This window comes from Oryzias latipes, chromosome 6 (assembly GCF_002234675.1).
Source record: "Oryzias latipes chromosome 6, ASM223467v1".
NCBI classification, from domain to species: domain Eukaryota; kingdom Metazoa; phylum Chordata; class Actinopteri; order Beloniformes; family Adrianichthyidae; genus Oryzias; species Oryzias latipes.
In genome coordinates this window covers 18,803,673-18,821,801 of record NC_019864.2, presented here as the reverse complement: position 1 = coordinate 18,821,801, position 18,129 = coordinate 18,803,673, and the positions used below count along the sequence as shown (strand labels likewise).

Here is an 18,129-nt window from a genome sequence, read left to right as displayed (position 1 = left end):
GAACTGTGTCTCCGAGCAGAACTCGGACCGCTAAGGACTGAGCGGCATTTCTGCTTTGAAAAGCTCACACACCCCCAAAGCTGGTGTGCGAACTTTTCAAAGCAGAAATGCCGCTCAGTTCTTAAAAACCGTTCAAACAATCTACGTGGATTTGTGTTTCCAGTCCTGTCCCGACAAAATATGCAGATAGCGGCATTTCCCGCATGGATTTTATGTTCATCCAAGGCTAAATATTGTTAGCCCGTGTTAGCCTTCTCTTAACCTTTCTTACGGCTCCGTTCCGCCACAAAAAAAGCACTGACCACACAGAATAAAACATAAATGATGAGCAAACAGGCGCATCATAACAACCATAACAATAATAAAACCATGTTTAGAAGATCATCTCGTATATTACCGAGCTGCCACATATCTATGTATATGGCAGCTTGGCATGTTTACAGTAGGACTCATTTCCTCTTTCGGTATTTTAGAGAGTACTGCACATCTCCAAAGGATTTATTCCAACCGAAAGTGTGGCGCATGTAAACTTTAGTTATAATCGGAAAAGGTTTTTCTGAGCCCATGTACATGGATGAATTCTAATCCGATCTTTGATCCAATCAAGATATTTTGCACATGTAACTGCGGCTATTGGGTTTTTAACATCTGATCAAATATTTGCAACAAAGGACACCATCCCTGCAAATATTAAACGGGTCATAGCTCAGTCTGTCTCCAGGATACTCCTAATAGTATATTTGGCAGTGATCTATTTACACAAGTAAACAGATCTCAAGTACTAGAGTAATAAAAGTAGAGGTAGATTAAACTGAATGGTTTGATGCAAGTGCTAGAAATCTTCATTTACATTAGACTCAAAACTTTTTTTTGAGGCTTTATGTTTTCTTTACTGCCTTTTATGTTTTTATTTCTCTGCTTTCTGTCTTTGCCTGTTTTTGTCATATAAATTAAATGGCTGTTACCAGAAGCAGCACTGACACCTCCTCCTTTCAGAGTAAGAGTTTTTTCTTGGAAAGACCAAAAATGCTGACCACTTATGTGGCCACTTGAGTGTGCTGATGTTCAAGAGCCCCAATTTATTCAGGGATACTGTTTAGCCTCTTTGTCTCAATGTTGGGAAACACAAAATGAAATCGTTTGTCCATGTTTAAAAAGGTTTGGTTAGTGTGTGCAGGTCTTCTCATTATCGAAATGTTCAATATCAATGAGATGTTGTTATTATTCCATTTGGAAACATACTCACTAGATTTTGGTAAGCTTTTCCGTCTCCCTTCCCTAACTACTTCATTAGGTTATCAAATGACTAGTAAAGACGTTGAAAGTGGTATCTTTTTCTTTCTCATGTGCACAAAGGCTCGGACTTCAAGTCCCACTCCGATCATCTTTTAATCTATTTCAAAAGTGATCCCAGTGGTTTTTTAATAATGCTTATGGGATTTTTAGACAAAATAAAAAACTGTATCCAAGAACATACTTTCTGCAGAGTGGCTGGGGTTAGTCATAAATTAACCTTCGAGTTGTTCCCTTTTCACCATTGTCCTTTTATTTATACTCTCTCCCGGTACCTTGCAGGCCCTTACAACCCTAATTTAACATTAGCGGTGCAGCAAAAATGGCCAACATTATCAGAGTAATCCAGCCATACAGGTTTGAGCCAGACGCCAGTTTGGATGAGGAAAACGAGGACGGACATGGATCTGTTTGTCTACAGGTGAAAGCATTGGAATGGAGCAGAACAGGGGGCTTGTGGTCCGCCGATTGTAGTTTGTTTGTAACAACTATAACCTTTTTACAACATTTTTACCTCTGGTCCTGATTCACTATGATATGAACAAAGAAATACTCAGAAATACAGATTTAATCTTAATTTTCTTCATATATGACCTCATGAGAACAATGCTACAAGAACATGTGAAATAAAAAGCACAATTTTAGAGAAGAGAGAAGAACTTCCAGTCTATAAACAAAGCTCAGATTTATATAGAACAACATGAGATCTGTCTCAGCTATGAAACACTAGACCGGTTCTGTACTTTTGCTTCAAGGGATTTGAAAGTTTGCATTTCAAGTCTGTGTGTTTTTTGGATCTTTAGAAGGCATTCAACCATGTCGCACAGAATGAGGATGGTATCCCAGAATGGAATTTATGGCTTGCTGTTGGGTGGAATAGTTTGATCCCTTCATAAACAAAGAAGAATCTTGGTTTGCATAGCAGAAAACACATTTGATTCCAGTGTGATTTGGACTCTGCCAGGGTCGCCAGTTGTCACTGATGATGCTCACAACTGTGATGGACAACATTTTCCTGATGCAGCCAAATGGCAGAACAACTGGAGTTTTGGAGCTTTGGAACCCAGTTTCTGCTGTTTGCAGATGATGTAGCCATTTTGGCCTTTTTAGATCATGACCCCCAGCTATTGCTAAAGCAGCTTGCAATGTAAACCGGTTGAGTTGAGAAGTCTTAGGCCGTAATTCTTTGCTTGAAGAGGTGGAATGACCCCTCCAGGTTAGAAATAAGTCACTTTCTGGGGAAATGAATTATTCACTTGGTCACAACCCCTAAAGCCTTAGAAAATGAGTCCAAGTTGAACAAACTAACAAACAAACAACAAAAAAAAGATAATAAATTAATTTTGTTGGACAAGGACTTTTTTTCGTCTGGGTTTTTTGTTGGAAAAACAAAATCTCACCATTCGACTTTGAAGTTTTCCTCCAAGTAATAGGTTATTTGAGGTGATTTTCATCGTTAGCTTATTGCTATACTCTGTTACATGTCTGTTCTCCTGTAAGATCCGACCTTTTAAGGGTTTGGTCATCAGAGACAGACCCACCTTAACCAGTACCCACACTGTTTTTTTCTGCATTTCGAATCCTTCACCCACAGTTTGGTGTGTGTTTGTGTGTGAGAGATGCTTGTTACCAGGTTACTGCTAAGAGATTTTTGCTTTTGGCACATGTCGTGCTTCATTGACGTCAGAGCCTTTTTCCACCCTCTCAACTATGTTACATATGTCTCATTTCAAACTGAGGATCTCTCAGAGAGCCCACAATGAAAAGAGACACATCCACAAAGAATGAAAAGAGACAAAATAACAAAAACCGTAAGCCACAATAGAGTCCTTTAAACTGTACTTTTCTAGTGACATTTATGAGCTAATGGACATGGGAACAAAAAACATGGGTTTGTTCATCATGGAGCAAAAGCTCTAAAAGTTGTACCGGTACTTTAAACAAAAAAAAAATGTTTTTTTCCCTGGAATTAAATGAACACTATTTTTCCCCCCACTACTTTCTGATTGCTGTTATTTGTGAAAAGTTTAGGAAAACAAAAAAACATTGTAATCAGAAGTTAGAGGGTCTTTATTGTTACTTTAAGCGTCACCTTTGTGGACATAAAGCTTGCTAAAATAGGGATAGCCCTTGTACCCTTTCAAAAACAGGTTTGAACACAAAAAGGTCTGTTGTTGTTAAATCTGTTGACAGTCATTTTAATGACATTTTTGGACACTGCTAATTTGAAAAATACATTTTTAAACCGTTGGTTGTGGTGCATGTTGTTGCATAGGCAGGCATGATTAATTTCTAAAACGTAGCTTAAACCACACAAAGCATATAACAAACTAAAATAAGAAATGACGCCTTTGCCTAATTCAGGTCAATCTAGTTATACACTGATTGTGGCACTAGTTGTAGGTTATTGTTCTAGCCACAAGCCCCAGGCAGGTCTGAATTCAGTGACATTTCTTTGTGGGCAAAGTAAGTCCTTGCTCATTTGAGATAGGTTTTGCAACAATGATCCTGTTGCCCTTGCATTTTTGGGGCAGTGGGGCCAGCCCCCTGCATCCAGATGAAAGGACAGAGCAAAGCCGGATGGCAGAATGGCACTTTACCACATTCTCATGAGCACCTGGCTTGACTCGGGGTGAAAAGACGGGCTGTCAGGCCACAGATTGATGAAGACGGGTCTGTGTTGAGGGTATAGAGTGTTGGTGAAAAGAAGTAACATCCTGCCTTCTTGGCCACGTGCCCCCGAGTCCTCCATACTCATCTTATCGGAACTCCTAATTGTCCTCATGAATATTTTAGAGGGAAGCAGGAATGGGAGTTCAGGGTTGAGGGTACGGTTTCAATGGCCCCGACAACTAATGATCCACTCAGTGACCAGGGAGACACAAAACAGGGAGACAGAGCAGAAGATTTGAAATATGCTGTTGGGTCATATGTAAATCTTTTTATGTGTAGTTGTTTGTTTATGTTAAATATTTAGATTAGAATCCCTCAAAAACTACACTTTCGTTAGCAGTTTGGACACCTTAAGTTTCTTTTAAAAATGTAACACAAGTTTAACAAAAAATGACAAAATTAACAGCAATTAGGAAAAAGCTAAATTAATTTTAGCCTTTCGATAATGTGTGAGAATTCCACAAAGCAAAACTATAAAAACACCCCACTGATGCAAAAAGAAAACACAGTACCTATTTTTCCCACTATAGGGCGCACCGGTTCATAAGCCGTACCGTCAATTAATGTTGTATTTTCAAACTTATGTCATTTATTAGGTGTGCTGAGCTACAAGGTACACTAAGTGATACAAAAGAATCAGAGATAAGTCCATCAGTCAGATGAATCATGATGATTATTGGATTCAGAGTAGTCATAAAACTTGTTACGAACATGTTACACATCAGGCATAGTCACAATATCTGTAACTCCCAACCTTGTTTGCAACATAAGGAAAAAACAGACAAATACTGTAAAAACAAAAGTTACTGTGACTATGCTAAGTCCCAACGGATAACATAAAAAAACACAATCTGACACAGCTACACATCAGCGTATTCATAATAACACTCAACCAAACATTTGGACGGAGCACCGTGTACCTCTCAAAATCACTTCAACATCAGTAAACACAACCAGAATTAATTCATATAAAAGGCGCTCAGGATTATAAACTGGTCTTTCGTTTTAAAAAAGTGCACCGGAAAAAGTGGTCATTATGATTATAATTAATAAGAAAAACACTTTTTAACCTAATAAGTCACATGCTTTGGAAAAAAATAAAATAAAATGAATGTGCATGGAGGATAGCTTTACATGCAACCTGGAAGTACTTCATTGGTGGACAGAAAATAGATTTAAATTGAAGTCCCAAACGTAACATTATCTGTAAAAGTGGTGTGAAAAAGAATTTTAATCTAAAGCACAAGATTTAAAAAAATCTAGAAAAATGACAAAGCGAATCACCACACTGTTATGACAACATTAAAATAATACACTTTTACTGATGAATTCAGTGGCCTTGTGGGAGTGTATCTGCCTTGACATTGGAAGGTTATGAGTTCAAATTCACAGTGGAGTCATACCAAAGAGTTTCTAATGGGACTCAGTGCCTCCCTGCTTGATACTCAACATGAAGGGGTTGGATAAGGGGGTTAAACTACCAAATGGTTCTGGAGCGTGGCTTTGTCACCGCTCCCTCAGTGGAGAACAAATTTCACACACACAGATGTATGACAACTAATGGGAGTTTAATAACAGGGAACATCAATTTCCATATTTAGACCAAACATATTTAATCTTAAACATGATCTGCCTTTTTCTGAATTCACAAATATAGGTACAGATGTTTAGGCCAAAAGCAAATAAATTATTGGAGGCCACTGTATGTTGGGTCTTTGGCAGCTGCAAGAAAACAATGCTGAAACATAATGCAACAGTCGAGCTGTCAGCTTTTCTCTTTTCTGCTGCTTTTTCTGTCAGTGACTCAATAGAGTTATCTAAAGAAAGAACATTAATCCAGCCTCATATCCTGATATCAACCCTTTTTTGCAATGTGTAATTATCACGGGGTTAAAGGAAAAATGTGAATTACACAGTCCTCCTTATCTAATATTCATTTTCTCACACATCACAATGTGTGGTGACAAATGGCTAGAGAAGGATTCCTTTAATACAGTAACCTAGTGTTGGACTGAATCAGATTCAGAACAGAAACCAAACCAAAAAAAAAAAGAGCTTGTTTTTTCCCCCTCAAGTGCAGAGTACTACACCACAGGGGAAAGGGAACATGATGGTAGGGGAAGTCTTGTTAGGTGTTATGTAACAGTAAATATCCCTTAGTAGATAAAAGCCTTCCTATCAGCTAGCCCTCTATGCTGATTTCTTGGTGCGATCGGGTTCAAAGAAGTTCTTTGAGAAGTGCATTATGTGGAACGGCTCGGACACAATAGCAACGTCATAAGGATTATCATGCAATCTTGCCTGGTGTAGCAGCAGGTACCAGTGGTGGTTCACAGCAGTGCAACGTGAGAGGCGCTGGTGTTCCAGCTAAAATGAGGTGAGGGGTGGCCGCAGTACAGCAACTGGTTAAACTATAGCTTCTGTGTACTTAGGGGAAGGCTTGAGGAGAAACTCAATGGATTAAACATTCATGATGTACTTCACTTTATTTCTCTACAGGCTATTTTCCCATAAATGGCTTTGTATCTGAGCGTTGGTGAACCAGGCAGTAGGTTCTTTTCCTATAACCAATGCTATTTTAAAGCTCCTTTTTGACTCCAAATCACAAAGCTGCTTCGAGTGGTTCAGAACTTGTGGTAAAGTCATGCGCTCTTGTCTCCCCCACAAATGTGAATAGAGACTTTTAACCACTACATGCCTTCTTTTCCCCACCATTTACTTGTACGCTGTTGTACACTTTATAAACAAGTTACATAAATGATTTACATAGATGAGTTATTGCAGCACTAATTGTTCAGACTTATTTCTCTGACGATTCTTAAGAAGCAGAGAGGTTCTGTTGGTGGTTTATGCCAATTTTTATGGCTTAATTTGTAAAATAATAAAGACATAACTAATAAATGATAAATATCAAAGCAAATCTGGTATTTTAAACCCAGCATAAAACTTTTTACTGTTAATATTTTGTACATTTTCTTCTCACTGCTTTTTCAGCCTCCTGCACTGAACATGTACTACAAACTTGAGGAGGCACTTACTTTGCCCAACGGTTGCTCATGGTAACAGCAAGGTTAATAACAATGGTCAATAACAAAGCTTTAAAGCTTTCCGCTGTGGAAAACATTTCTAAGTGAAGTTGATGTATCACATAAGCACCCTGATGGACATGAAGAGACACACTCAAAGAGGGGTTTGTCCAAAAGAGATACTGTAATCAATTACTCCGTGCTTATATTTGATTTTTTTACCAATAATTCTTCAAACTTGTTTGACAAAATAGTTTGTTCCTATCCCTTTATTGCATGTCTATTAAAACGATTTTAATCAGAATATTATTACAACAATTGGTAAATTATAGTTTTTTTGCGGTTTCACTGTATTAGTGAGTCAGAGTGGGAAATTCTCTTGTGTCTGTCATAGAAATACATGGGAACATAGCGGATCTGTTGGTTGGGTGCCCTCTGGGGCTACCCCCTGCCATGGTCATGAATTTGCTGGATGGCTTCTGATTGGCCAGTATGTGAATCTATGTCTCGACAGGTGTTTGGAAGACTTGCACCTGTTTGGCCATGTGCTTACTTAGTGATCCATTAACTAGAAGCTGTTGGGAGTCTCTTTGGGGCATCCAAAACTCTCAGAGTCAACGAATAAAGAATTGCATTTATGTTCTCTGACTTGAACGTTTAATTAGCATTAACCATGTCCATACATAACATTCTTCATAAACATTTTTGAGAAGTATAATGCAGTACACCTAGTTTTTTTTATTGCTTTGGACTAGGTCTGAGTTGTGTCTGCTCCCAAGTGCTCCAGTTTGGTTCTGCTCACCCACAGTGCTTTACAACCCCTCCCTACATGGCTCAGGCCAATGGGTGTGTCCCGCTGAAGACTGGCCAATCTTGTTGTGAAAGTAGCACAACATTGCCCATCTTGCGCAGCTGTGCCCGACCAGTCCAACCACAATATTTCCCATAATAAGCAGGTTCAAACTTAAATTTGCAGGTTGAGATCAGATCTTTGACTCCCTCATGGAGAAAGTGCATAGTTTAACTCCAGTAAACACAGGCCTTTCAGGACCCTAACTAAAGAGGGTGCCTTAGTAAACAGGAAATGAACCAGCAAGGCGTTTTCTCAGAATGAGAAGAATGTCTCTGCTCTGTACCACACCAAGCAGTAATGTATCTGTGGTGCGGCAACAGTCATTCATTATCCAGTTCTTTCTCTCGGTCTCCTTCGGGCATTGTGGACACTCCGTATGTGTGGGTATTTTTTCCCAACTTCCTTCTTTCCATCTTCACTGTTGACACAGTCCTGTCTGTATGGTGCTGATTAACATTGTTGTTATGCCTAAAAAATAGCACCTCAGACAATTTCATGCTATGAATAATTAGTAAAGAGGTGGAGCCTGAAGCAAATTTACATCAACTGATATTAAAGAGCAGAAGCGCAATGCAGGAGCTTTGTAGTGCCAAGCCACAGGTTTTAGGAGATGTAGCTTATATTGAGGTTGTGGTGAGTGACAATGGGTTAGTCACATTGTCTGAAAAGACCTAAGTGTGCTGTCAGATCACTGTCAGAGGATGCAGCAGCTGTAGCACTAACCCCCACCCCTTTGCTTGCCTCACACAACATACAGTCATTGCACATATGCGCTACGCACTCCCACTCATATAGTTTCTGTTACTCTCATGCGCACACAGACACATTTTCCACACTACCATTTGATAGGGACCAGATGCAGAGAGTGAGGTCTCATTAGTGAGTATAGGTTCTTCTTCTCCGGCTCACATTCTGACCCTCGCATCCACAGAAGCCACTGACCTTCCTGTAAAGACGAGGCCCCCCAAGGCAATCCATAGAGAGGGCAGGGAGCCGGTGTGGACCTGCAGCAGCCCGATAGAGGAGGCTTCAGAGCTTCACATAAATCATGTTTTGATGTACACTTCCTTGATATCACAAGCTGTCACATGCTGTCAGCAAGTCTTGTTAACACAGCTATTCAGAGCTGTAATGAGGAGCAGAGAACAGTCAGAAAGAAAGTGTTTAGTTGTCTGATATATTTTCCCCCCTCAGAAGTTAGAGTATTCTCTTCATAAATCCACAGCACACTACCCTTACTAGCTCTTTGCTTTTATTCTAATTGCTCAATTTCATGCTCAGATAAGCACATTTAACCACATTTGATAATCACTTCTATTCATGCATTAACTGTGAGAAAGATCCCACTAGTGACAGCCGTACCGAGGAACAGCCTGGATGTGCCATCCTCCAGATGGATGGATTATGGGAACTGAAATGAAATGAAAAATGAACACACGCATAAAGAAAAAAAAATCACACATAGAGGGAGAAGACGGTACTCAAAAAGAAGAAAAGGAAAAATTGAGGACTTTCATTCCTATTATGTATGACAAAATGAAGCAACATCTCACCTTTTTTTCTTTTATCACTCTGAGGTAAAGCAGTTTAACAGCCCGTCATTGCTGCATCATGTGTTTATGTTCAACGTCAGGATACTTTTTTTTTTAATGAACACATTATGCAAAACTTAAACAATTGGCTGTTCAATTGTTCTTAAACATTTTGACCAAAATTTGGCTAAGACGGCACCTTCATACAGACCCAGAGCAGCTCCATAATATGACGAAGATAGTTGAGACTTCTATAGGTGACGCACCATCTGCTGCAGGACTCATTCTTTTTTTTTAGTTACTCCCATTTTTTCTTTGCCACAAATTATATATTCATGCAGTAACATTTCTCTTTTATTGTATTGTTGCTTCCAAAATAAGTCCAAAATATTGTCACAGCACTGTGGGAGAAAAGTAGCAAAACGTAGAGCCACATTTTTGTATTATTTTTTTTTTTTTGTCATTTTAAATGTGCAATTTCATTTCAGAAATTGAGAAACAAAGGCCATAATGACTGTGCTAGTCCTGATCCCGATGACTGTTTCGGGCACAGCCCCCTCATGGACGACCATTTCGGCAAACTAAGCGAAGAGAGTGATTTAATGTACAAGCGCTGTGGTGTAAGTACTTTTCCTGCCCTCTGCTATTTTGTGTTCATTCCTGTCTTTATGTTGATGTTCACTACAGGCGCTAAACAAGAAAGAACACAGAGGTTGTGATAGCCCGGACCCTGATGCCTCATATGTCCTCACTCCTCACACAGAAGAAAAGTATAAAAAAATTAATGAAGAGTTTGATAATATGATGAGAAATCATAAAATCGTAAGTACTGTATATGGAATGTTCTTGCTTAACAAAGGATATTCTTTCTTCCTTTTTTTTTCTTTTTTGCTCACTTAACTCTTCTCTCTTGGTGTTATCCCTCCAGAAACTTTTTTTTTTTTTTTAACTTCTTTCACAACTACTGTACCTTTAGAAAAATGCATCCATAACTGGGTGTGCACTCCTGTTGATTTGTTCTGGCACACCCTGATAAGATCACACGTAATTAAAAGGTTCAAATGTTGCATGTTTCTGTTAGAAATATTGCACGCTATTTTTGCACTTATGGCTTTTTAAAAATAAAGCCCCGTGTGTATTAATATGATAAGAACAGGCAGGACATATACTAAGTATATTATTTTATTTTTCCTAAAAATACTTTTTTTTTGGAGTCATGGACTTGTATAACAAAAAAAATATTTTTCTGTTACATTTTTTTGCCTTAACTTTTTCCTCACAGTGTAGTAACTTAAAAAAAAAAGTTCAAAAATAATTCTTTTTGAAAAATAACAGAGTGTATCTGCTCTGCTTCAAGGAGCACATCAGCGGACGATCGAAAATGTCACAGGTCTTTTGTGATCTTATCATGCATGACAGTTTTAGACTTGTGCAACATCATATGCTACTTAGCAGCTGTTTTCTTTTCTTTCCTGACATGAAGAACACCACTTTGCCATTAACAAACTAATTACAACGCCAGCCTGGCTGACTGGATAACTCTGTGGTGAAGCGCTTTCACCGGCACCTGTTGTTCTCACTTAACTCTTTTAGCACAGTCAGCACTGTGGAGGCAGATGCGAATGAGTTGGGATTCTCGTAGCTGTAGATCTCACCATTGTCTGCTTTGGAGGGAAACAAACTCCAGCTTGTTGTTGTAAATGGTGGAAGCTGTGTCTTAAGTGCTGACTGTTGCAATGCTGAAGTGATCAGCTGTATGCATGTCATGTGGTTATTTGCTCTCTGTGTTTTGTGTATGCTCTTTATTATTGACATTCTGTATTTTCTGTATTTATTTTGTAATAAAGCTTTTTAAAGTGTTTACAGTTGAAAAGTAGTATATCCTGTTTTTTGTTTTTTTTAATGTACTGCATTTAAAATGGTTTTGACTTCATGACATCATTAAAAGTAACCCCTCTGGGAAACTTGGCGGTTTATGATCCCACAATAGCTACTGACCCATCCATCACAGTCATCAGAGCTTGTGTTTCGGCATGCGCTGCGTGTTAATATTTGTGTTTGTCTGTTTCTTTTAGCCCACAGCGTTGCCCCAGCAGAACTTTTCCATGCATGTGGCCGTGCCGGTTTCCAATCCAAATGCCATGTACCAGGCGGGAGGGAATCAGGGCAGCCAAGCCCTTGCAGCAGCCACTGCCTCGCTGAGTGAGAGTGGGATGCTCTCCCCACCACAGACCTCCGTGCACAGGAATGCTGGATCCGGTGGAGGATCTCAGAGGCCCACCAGTACAGGTGGTGCAGGTTAGTGAGCAACAAGCTCAATCAGTTTGTTCACTTGCTTTTTTTTTTGTATTACAATTTTTTGGATGAGTGCCTGTGTGGATGTGTGTTGTGGCAGCAAGTTGTCCCGGATGTTCTGGTTCTAATTGATTGAGAAGATTAATATACTGTAACTCCCATGTCTGTGTTAAATGTTTAGCTTTGTGAAAACAACAAAGACATGAGAAAAATTACTTCTTCCTTGGTTTAAAAAAAAAAAAAAAGTTGCTAGTGATGTGCGGCCAGACGCATTTATTTCCAAAGACTAGCTCTTGCCTCTCACCTAGCCCACACCAATGGGGCTGCTTTCACACTTTCTGTCTCATTATTTGGACAAATGCTAGTGATGGATGGATGTCTACCACAATGGCCCTGAAGACTTGTGATCTCAAGCCATTTTAAACTGACACGGTTTAACTAATTTTTTTGAGGTCTTTTTTCCCACTGCCCTAAAATGCTCATTATCACACCATTAACCATACAAGTGTTTTGGTAAAGTGATCTCATTCTGACTTGTTTGGTTGCTTTGGCTTACACAGTCCAAATGGCTTTTTTGCTCAGCATTCGATGGAAGCCCAAGCTGTAGGTGTGAAATACCTCTTTCAATTTTAACCACACATCGAAACTGCTTAGTATCTACCCACTTGCAGGGTGGGTTTACTGAATGCCTGTTCCTGAAAATAACTCCTTTTTAATGTGCAGTCATCCACACGTCTCTCTTTGTTTTTCTTCATTGGCACAGGTCACATCAGATAAGCATGTTTCAAAAACTGAAAAAAGAAATTCAACTTTACGCTGACTTTTAGTTTTATGTGCAAAAACATCAGCTTGGTGGCACTCAGAAAAAACATCCCGCTGTCCAATACCATGATACTTGCATGCTGAAAATGCAAACTTAAATTGGAAAGCTGCAACCATGAGCTCCTTCTTATAAGCATGCTAAGCATAAACAACACGCTGATGCTGCTCTTCTGAATAATATATTTAACAATTTTCCCACCGTGATGACACTGATGGAACACAAGCCACTCTTTTTTGTGCTTGAGAGGATAGATCTGTGTGACAGTTTCATGTCCGGTCTGGCATCTCCATCACACACTTCTGCTATCTTTCAAAAGGATGCAGATGGGTAATCATGTCACTCTGTGCATCTCATTAGGTGGCATGCTGGATACCACAGACCTTTCAGTGCCAAGTGGCTCGGGCTCCAGCCCAGCGGGTAAGTTCTTTAGAAGAGGTTCGTTAACTTTCTGTACCTCTGCCCAATAGGCCTCATGCTTAGCATGAGAAGTCTATCTGTTAGTAAGAACTTACAGACCACTTACCAGATATCTATTACAGACCCAAAGTTAATAGTCACCATGTATATTAGTGCTGTCCAAACTTTTTGCAAAGAGGGTCAGTTTTGGTGAGTTGAAAATGTGTGAGGGCCAACGATTCTTTAAATCCTTATAATAACAATAAATGCAAATGAACTAGTCAATGAACATTTTTTTTGCAATTGCAACTTTTTATTCCTTCACATAGAACAGTATTATATCTACAGTAAATACATTTTTACCAAACTTACTCTGAATTTCTTATTTAAAGCCTCAAAATAAAAATAAAAAACCTTTTGGAAACAATAAATATGGGTTCAATCATGTGAACAGGAAAATAATACAAACGGTTATCTTATTCAAAAGTACAAACCACTGTGGTTTTGATCACAGAAACCAACATTATGTTTTCATTCGGCCCTTAAGGCTCTGATGGTCAAGTAGCCACGAGTTCTTGCCACAGATTTACAAAGGCTTATAACATAAATTAGCCAATCACAATCAAGAAATTGTAGTTCTTAGAACGAGCTGGAGTAGCATTTTATGACCCTGAAATCCATTGGAAATTTAAATGCTGGATTAGGCCCATGCCGGACTTTGGACATGCCTGATGTATACACTATATTACCAAAAGTATTGACTCACCTGCCATGACTCACATATGAACTGAAGTGCCATCCCATTCCTAACCCATAGAGTTCAATATGATGTTGGCCCCCCTTTTGCAGCTATTACAGCTTCAACTCTTCTGGGAGGGTTGTCTACAAGGTTGAAGAGTGTGTTTATCGGAATTTTGGTCGCGGGGCCCGCTCCAAACTGTTCCCACAAGTTGGGGGGGATTGGTTTTGTCCAAAATGTTTTCGTATACTGAAGCAGTCAGTTCCTTTTACTGGAACTAAATGGCCAACCCCAAGTATTGAAAAACAACCCCACACCATAATACCTCCTCCACCAAATTTCACACCCGACACAATACAGTCCAAAATGTACCATTCTCCTAGCAACCTCCAAATCTAGACTCGTCCATCAGATTGCCAGATGGAAAAGCGTGATTCGTCACTACAGAGAATGATTCTCCACTTCTCTAGAGTCCAGTGGCTGCATGCTTTACACCATTGCATCCAACGCTTTGCATTGCACTTGGTGATGTGTGGCTTGGATGCAGCTGCTCGGCCAAGGAAACCCATTCCATGAAGCTCCCTGCATACTGTACTTGGGTTAATCTGAAGTCACATGAAGTTTGGAGCTTGGTAGCAATTGACCACAGGTCAACCACCTCTTTACACTATGCGCTTCAGCATCCGCTGACCCCTCTCCGTCAGTTTACATGGGCTACAGCTTGGTGGCTGAGTTGCTGTTGTTCCCAAACTCATAAATTTTGTTCTGAAAGAGCTGACAGTTGACTGTGGAATATTTAGGAGTGAGGAAATTTCATGATGGGAGTTGTTGCACAGGTGGCATCCGATGACAGTTCCACCCTGGAATTCACTGAGCTCCTGAAAGTGGCTCATTCTTTCACAAATGTTTGTAAAAACAGTCTGCATGCCTGAGTGCTTGATTTTATACAACTGTGGCCAGGCCAAGTGATTAGGACACTTGATTCTGACCACTTCGATTGGTGAGCGAATACCTTTGGTAATATAGTTGATCGGATGCCATAGGTGTAATTTATTCCTTTAACTCTGGAGATGTTGCCAGTGACATCTTAATAACACACATTCTTTGATATACTGTAACACTTCGACCGTTTACTTGATCAACGTGAATCAGATCGTTCTGATAAAGAGGAGTGCAGCTTTTCATATCCGCTTTGCACGGATATGCTACAAAACGTAAAGTTTCTTAAGTGAAAAGCACAAGGCTGCTTTTCTCTTTAGACTCTGTTGGGAATATGTTAATTGCATGAACAGTTGAAAAGTTACGCTAGTCAACACTGGAGCTAAATCTTCGGTGTTAAAGGAGTAATAGATCTTTATTTCAATGAAGGGAACTCCAGCTGCATTTGTGGGAGTTTTACTAAAAAAGTGATAGCAAGTAGGTTAATGCATTACAGCTATTATCTTGTCCCCTGCTATTGACAGGTGAACGACCACAGTGCTTTCTTTAAACTTGTCACCTCAACGTAGTTTTCCCTCCTTCTGTTTCTGTCAATCTATTGACAGGTGCATCTGTTTCCCCCCCACTACCCAGGGCAGCCCTTAGAAGGCCATAGAGGCACAGTCAGTTGCCTACACCAGCATAACCCTGACGGTATTCATGCCATGTCATCCCACTAAGTCCTAGGTACACAATGACCAGAGTGGGCTGTCATCGCTAAAATGTAGTATGAGAGTTCTGCAGGCAGGTGCAGTTTGACTCTTTCTGACTCACTCCCTGTCCTTCAAGCAGTATTTCTGCTGTAAAGCAGCATGAACTAAATGACTTTCAACAAATATCAACTTTTTCACATGAAGATATATCAGATCTTACTGTCCCAACAAGATCCATTGGCAACCAATGACAGCATTTTAAAATGATTCACTTAAGTTTGGTTATCGAACCATAGGCAGGGTAGTGTCCGAGCCTGGAGGCATCAGTATTTGGCAAAGCGCGAGCATGTTGCACCTGTTGTTTGTACCAAGTATGTAGAAAATTAGAGACTACAAGGAGGGCGAACCTCCCTGGGACTAATGTCAGATGACCATTCCTGACATATTTATGCTTTTTCACAAGTTGCAACTCTGCCCAGAGTGCAGCCGTTTCAAAGGGGGCAGATGGAAGATATGTTACGTGATAGCTCCTCACTAGCTTGGCAGTGTTATCACTAAGTGATGAAATTAAATAAGTGTAAAATGGAGGGAAAACTTGATGTACAGTCTTTTCCATCAAATTGTTGTTGTTTTCTTACTGTGTCCTCTAATATAAACCATCTGCTGGTTTTCTTGTCACTAAACACACCAGGTTTTTAGAAACATTTAAAAAAATCATGAATAGTAGATTTATGTGTGAATTGCAAAATAAAAGAAGAAAATTACTTTATGTCTTTGTTGTTGTTTTTTTTTTTTGCTTTCGCTGAACTTTAAATGCAACACAAGGTCTTGCATAATGCCCTTCTCTAGACCATATGATTAATTTAGGACAATGAACAGAATCTGCAGACACAACCACTCTCTCAAAGTGTGAAAACAGAGCAATGGGGAGAGGGGGGGATCAGGAAAACAAGGGGATCCGTCCCTGCTCCGTGTCAACTTGTGGTTGTCATCTTTGCTCAAACTAACTTTGTGGCTCAAATTTGATCTTTTGCTTAGTCTCTGTTTCATAAATGTACTTATCAAAATATTTCAGTCACACTGAAGCTCTGCTTCTTACATGTTTTAATTTGTTTTTTTGACTTAGGCAGTTAAATGTGGATTTAAAATCATCAGTTTAATTGTTTAAGACCATGTCCTAATAATGCAGTAAAATAAAGTCATGTGAGGTCCAATATTATAGTAATCAGGCTAGATTTAACTGCAGTGCTTGGAGCCTTCTTTTCTCAAAAGTATAAATGTAGAAATGGCACGAAAGGAAAAGTGAACAGATGAATAAATAAAGGTTTGAATGGTAAAAGTGGGTTTTTTGTTCTGACCAAGATCAGTCCTCACTCTATGACAGTCTGACCTCCAGACTACATTAATGAAACAGTCCTGCATATTTGACTGAAACAAGCTTCTGCTTTTAGTCCATTAAAGCACATTTTTTGTTGTCTTTTTTTAGCACATAAAAGTTTAGTTAAATATCTTGGAAAAATAAAAAGAAGAACTATTTGAACCTGTTAATTTGGCTCACAAACCTCACTACAGTAACTGTTTTTAATGAATATTAGTCTGAATGTCTCACAATTGTTGCAGGCACAGTTCATTAGCTTTGTGTTAAAAGTAATCCAGTGTGTTTTGAGATTAAAGTCCCACTCCGATCATCATTTGATCAATTTTAAAAGCGCTCCCAATGGTCTTTAAACTATGATTATGCCGTTTTTAGCCAAAATCGAAAAACCTGTGTCGTTTTATAGGACATAGTTTCTGCAGAGCTGCAGTAGTTCATCAGAAATATGCCTCAGAGTTCTAGGCGGGACATCCATCAGTTTACCCGCTCTCCTGCTAGCTTACAGCCCCTCACACCCCCAACCTAACATTAGCAATGCAACAAAAATGGCCAGCGATCCAGCCGTACAGTTTGGAGTCGGATGCCTGTGCAGATGAGGAAAATGAAGATAAACATGGATGTATTTGTGGATGCATCAGAATGGAATGGAGCAGGGAGCTTGTGACCCGCCCAGTTTATTTACTATGTAACAAGTAAGCTGTTTTTATTATGCCCTATTCACAACAATTTGTTTAAAGAAATACTCAGAATTGAAATTTTAAATTTAATGTAGGTTCTCCATCATGAGAAAAATGCCACAAGATTATATTAAAAACACAATTTTAATTTGAGTGGGTCTTTAAGCGTTTGCATTACTCGACATTTGAAACACTATGTTGTCCTTTTAAATGTTAGTGGCCTGGATAAAGAGAGCCCGACCAGAGAACTAACTAACGTGACATACTGGGCATGAATCATTCAAAGCGTGAGTAACCCAGAGTTTGGAATCACAACAACAACGTGGGATAGTTGCGGCTAAGCACACAGAACAGATCATTCACTAATGATAGGGTTGCTGGTTCCCTCTTTTAAGTCAATATGTTGTGAAAAACAACCTGTTTGTCATTCCCTCCAACAATAGCGTCGTGTTCTGGGCAGATTTCTGTTCAAGTAAAATAACTCTGATCATCGTCTGTCGTCAGACCAGCCTTTATTTGCCAATTTGCCACATTACAGTCCATTCCTTCGCGCAAAATCCTATTTTCGCTAACTTCTCGCTGGATGACATCCTCACTGCTTTTAATCAGGCTTGCTATTTTAGGGGCTCCGGACATTTACTGTACTAATTCTGTAAACACTGTTTTCTTGCAGCAGCCAAGTCCGGTGCGATCAAAGCCAGGGTTGACGGCGATGGCTGCTTGTACACACTGTTGATTCAGCTGTGAGATACTATTGTGGGCTTCATAACTGTTTATTGGACCATGAATTGTTGCCCTCCTTATCTGTAGTCACTG

At 39.5% G+C, this 18,129-nt stretch overlaps 1 protein-coding gene across 22 annotated transcripts in view; it reads left to right on the top strand.

The window, feature by feature from the left end:
* Positions 1-18,129, top strand: part of mef2a (myocyte enhancer factor 2A) — a 63,949-nt gene that overhangs the window by 36,524 nt on the left and 9,296 nt on the right. For 7 of the 22 annotated variants that reach the window (XM_023955838.1, XM_023955835.1, XM_023955836.1 and 4 more), the window contains exons 4-8: positions 9,866-9,997; positions 10,065-10,199; positions 10,735-10,767; positions 11,453-11,675; positions 12,853-12,912. In XM_023955838.1, the coding sequence (XP_023811606.1) occupies positions 9,866-9,997; positions 10,065-10,199; positions 10,735-10,767; positions 11,453-11,675; positions 12,853-12,912 (583 nt within the window). Of the gene's footprint in view, positions 1-5,039; positions 6,344-9,865; positions 9,998-10,064; positions 10,200-10,734; positions 10,768-11,452; positions 11,676-12,852; positions 12,913-18,129 lie in introns of those variants that run through there. The other 15 variants (XM_023955843.1, XM_023955844.1, XM_023955840.1 and 12 more) reach the window with 9 other exon arrangements.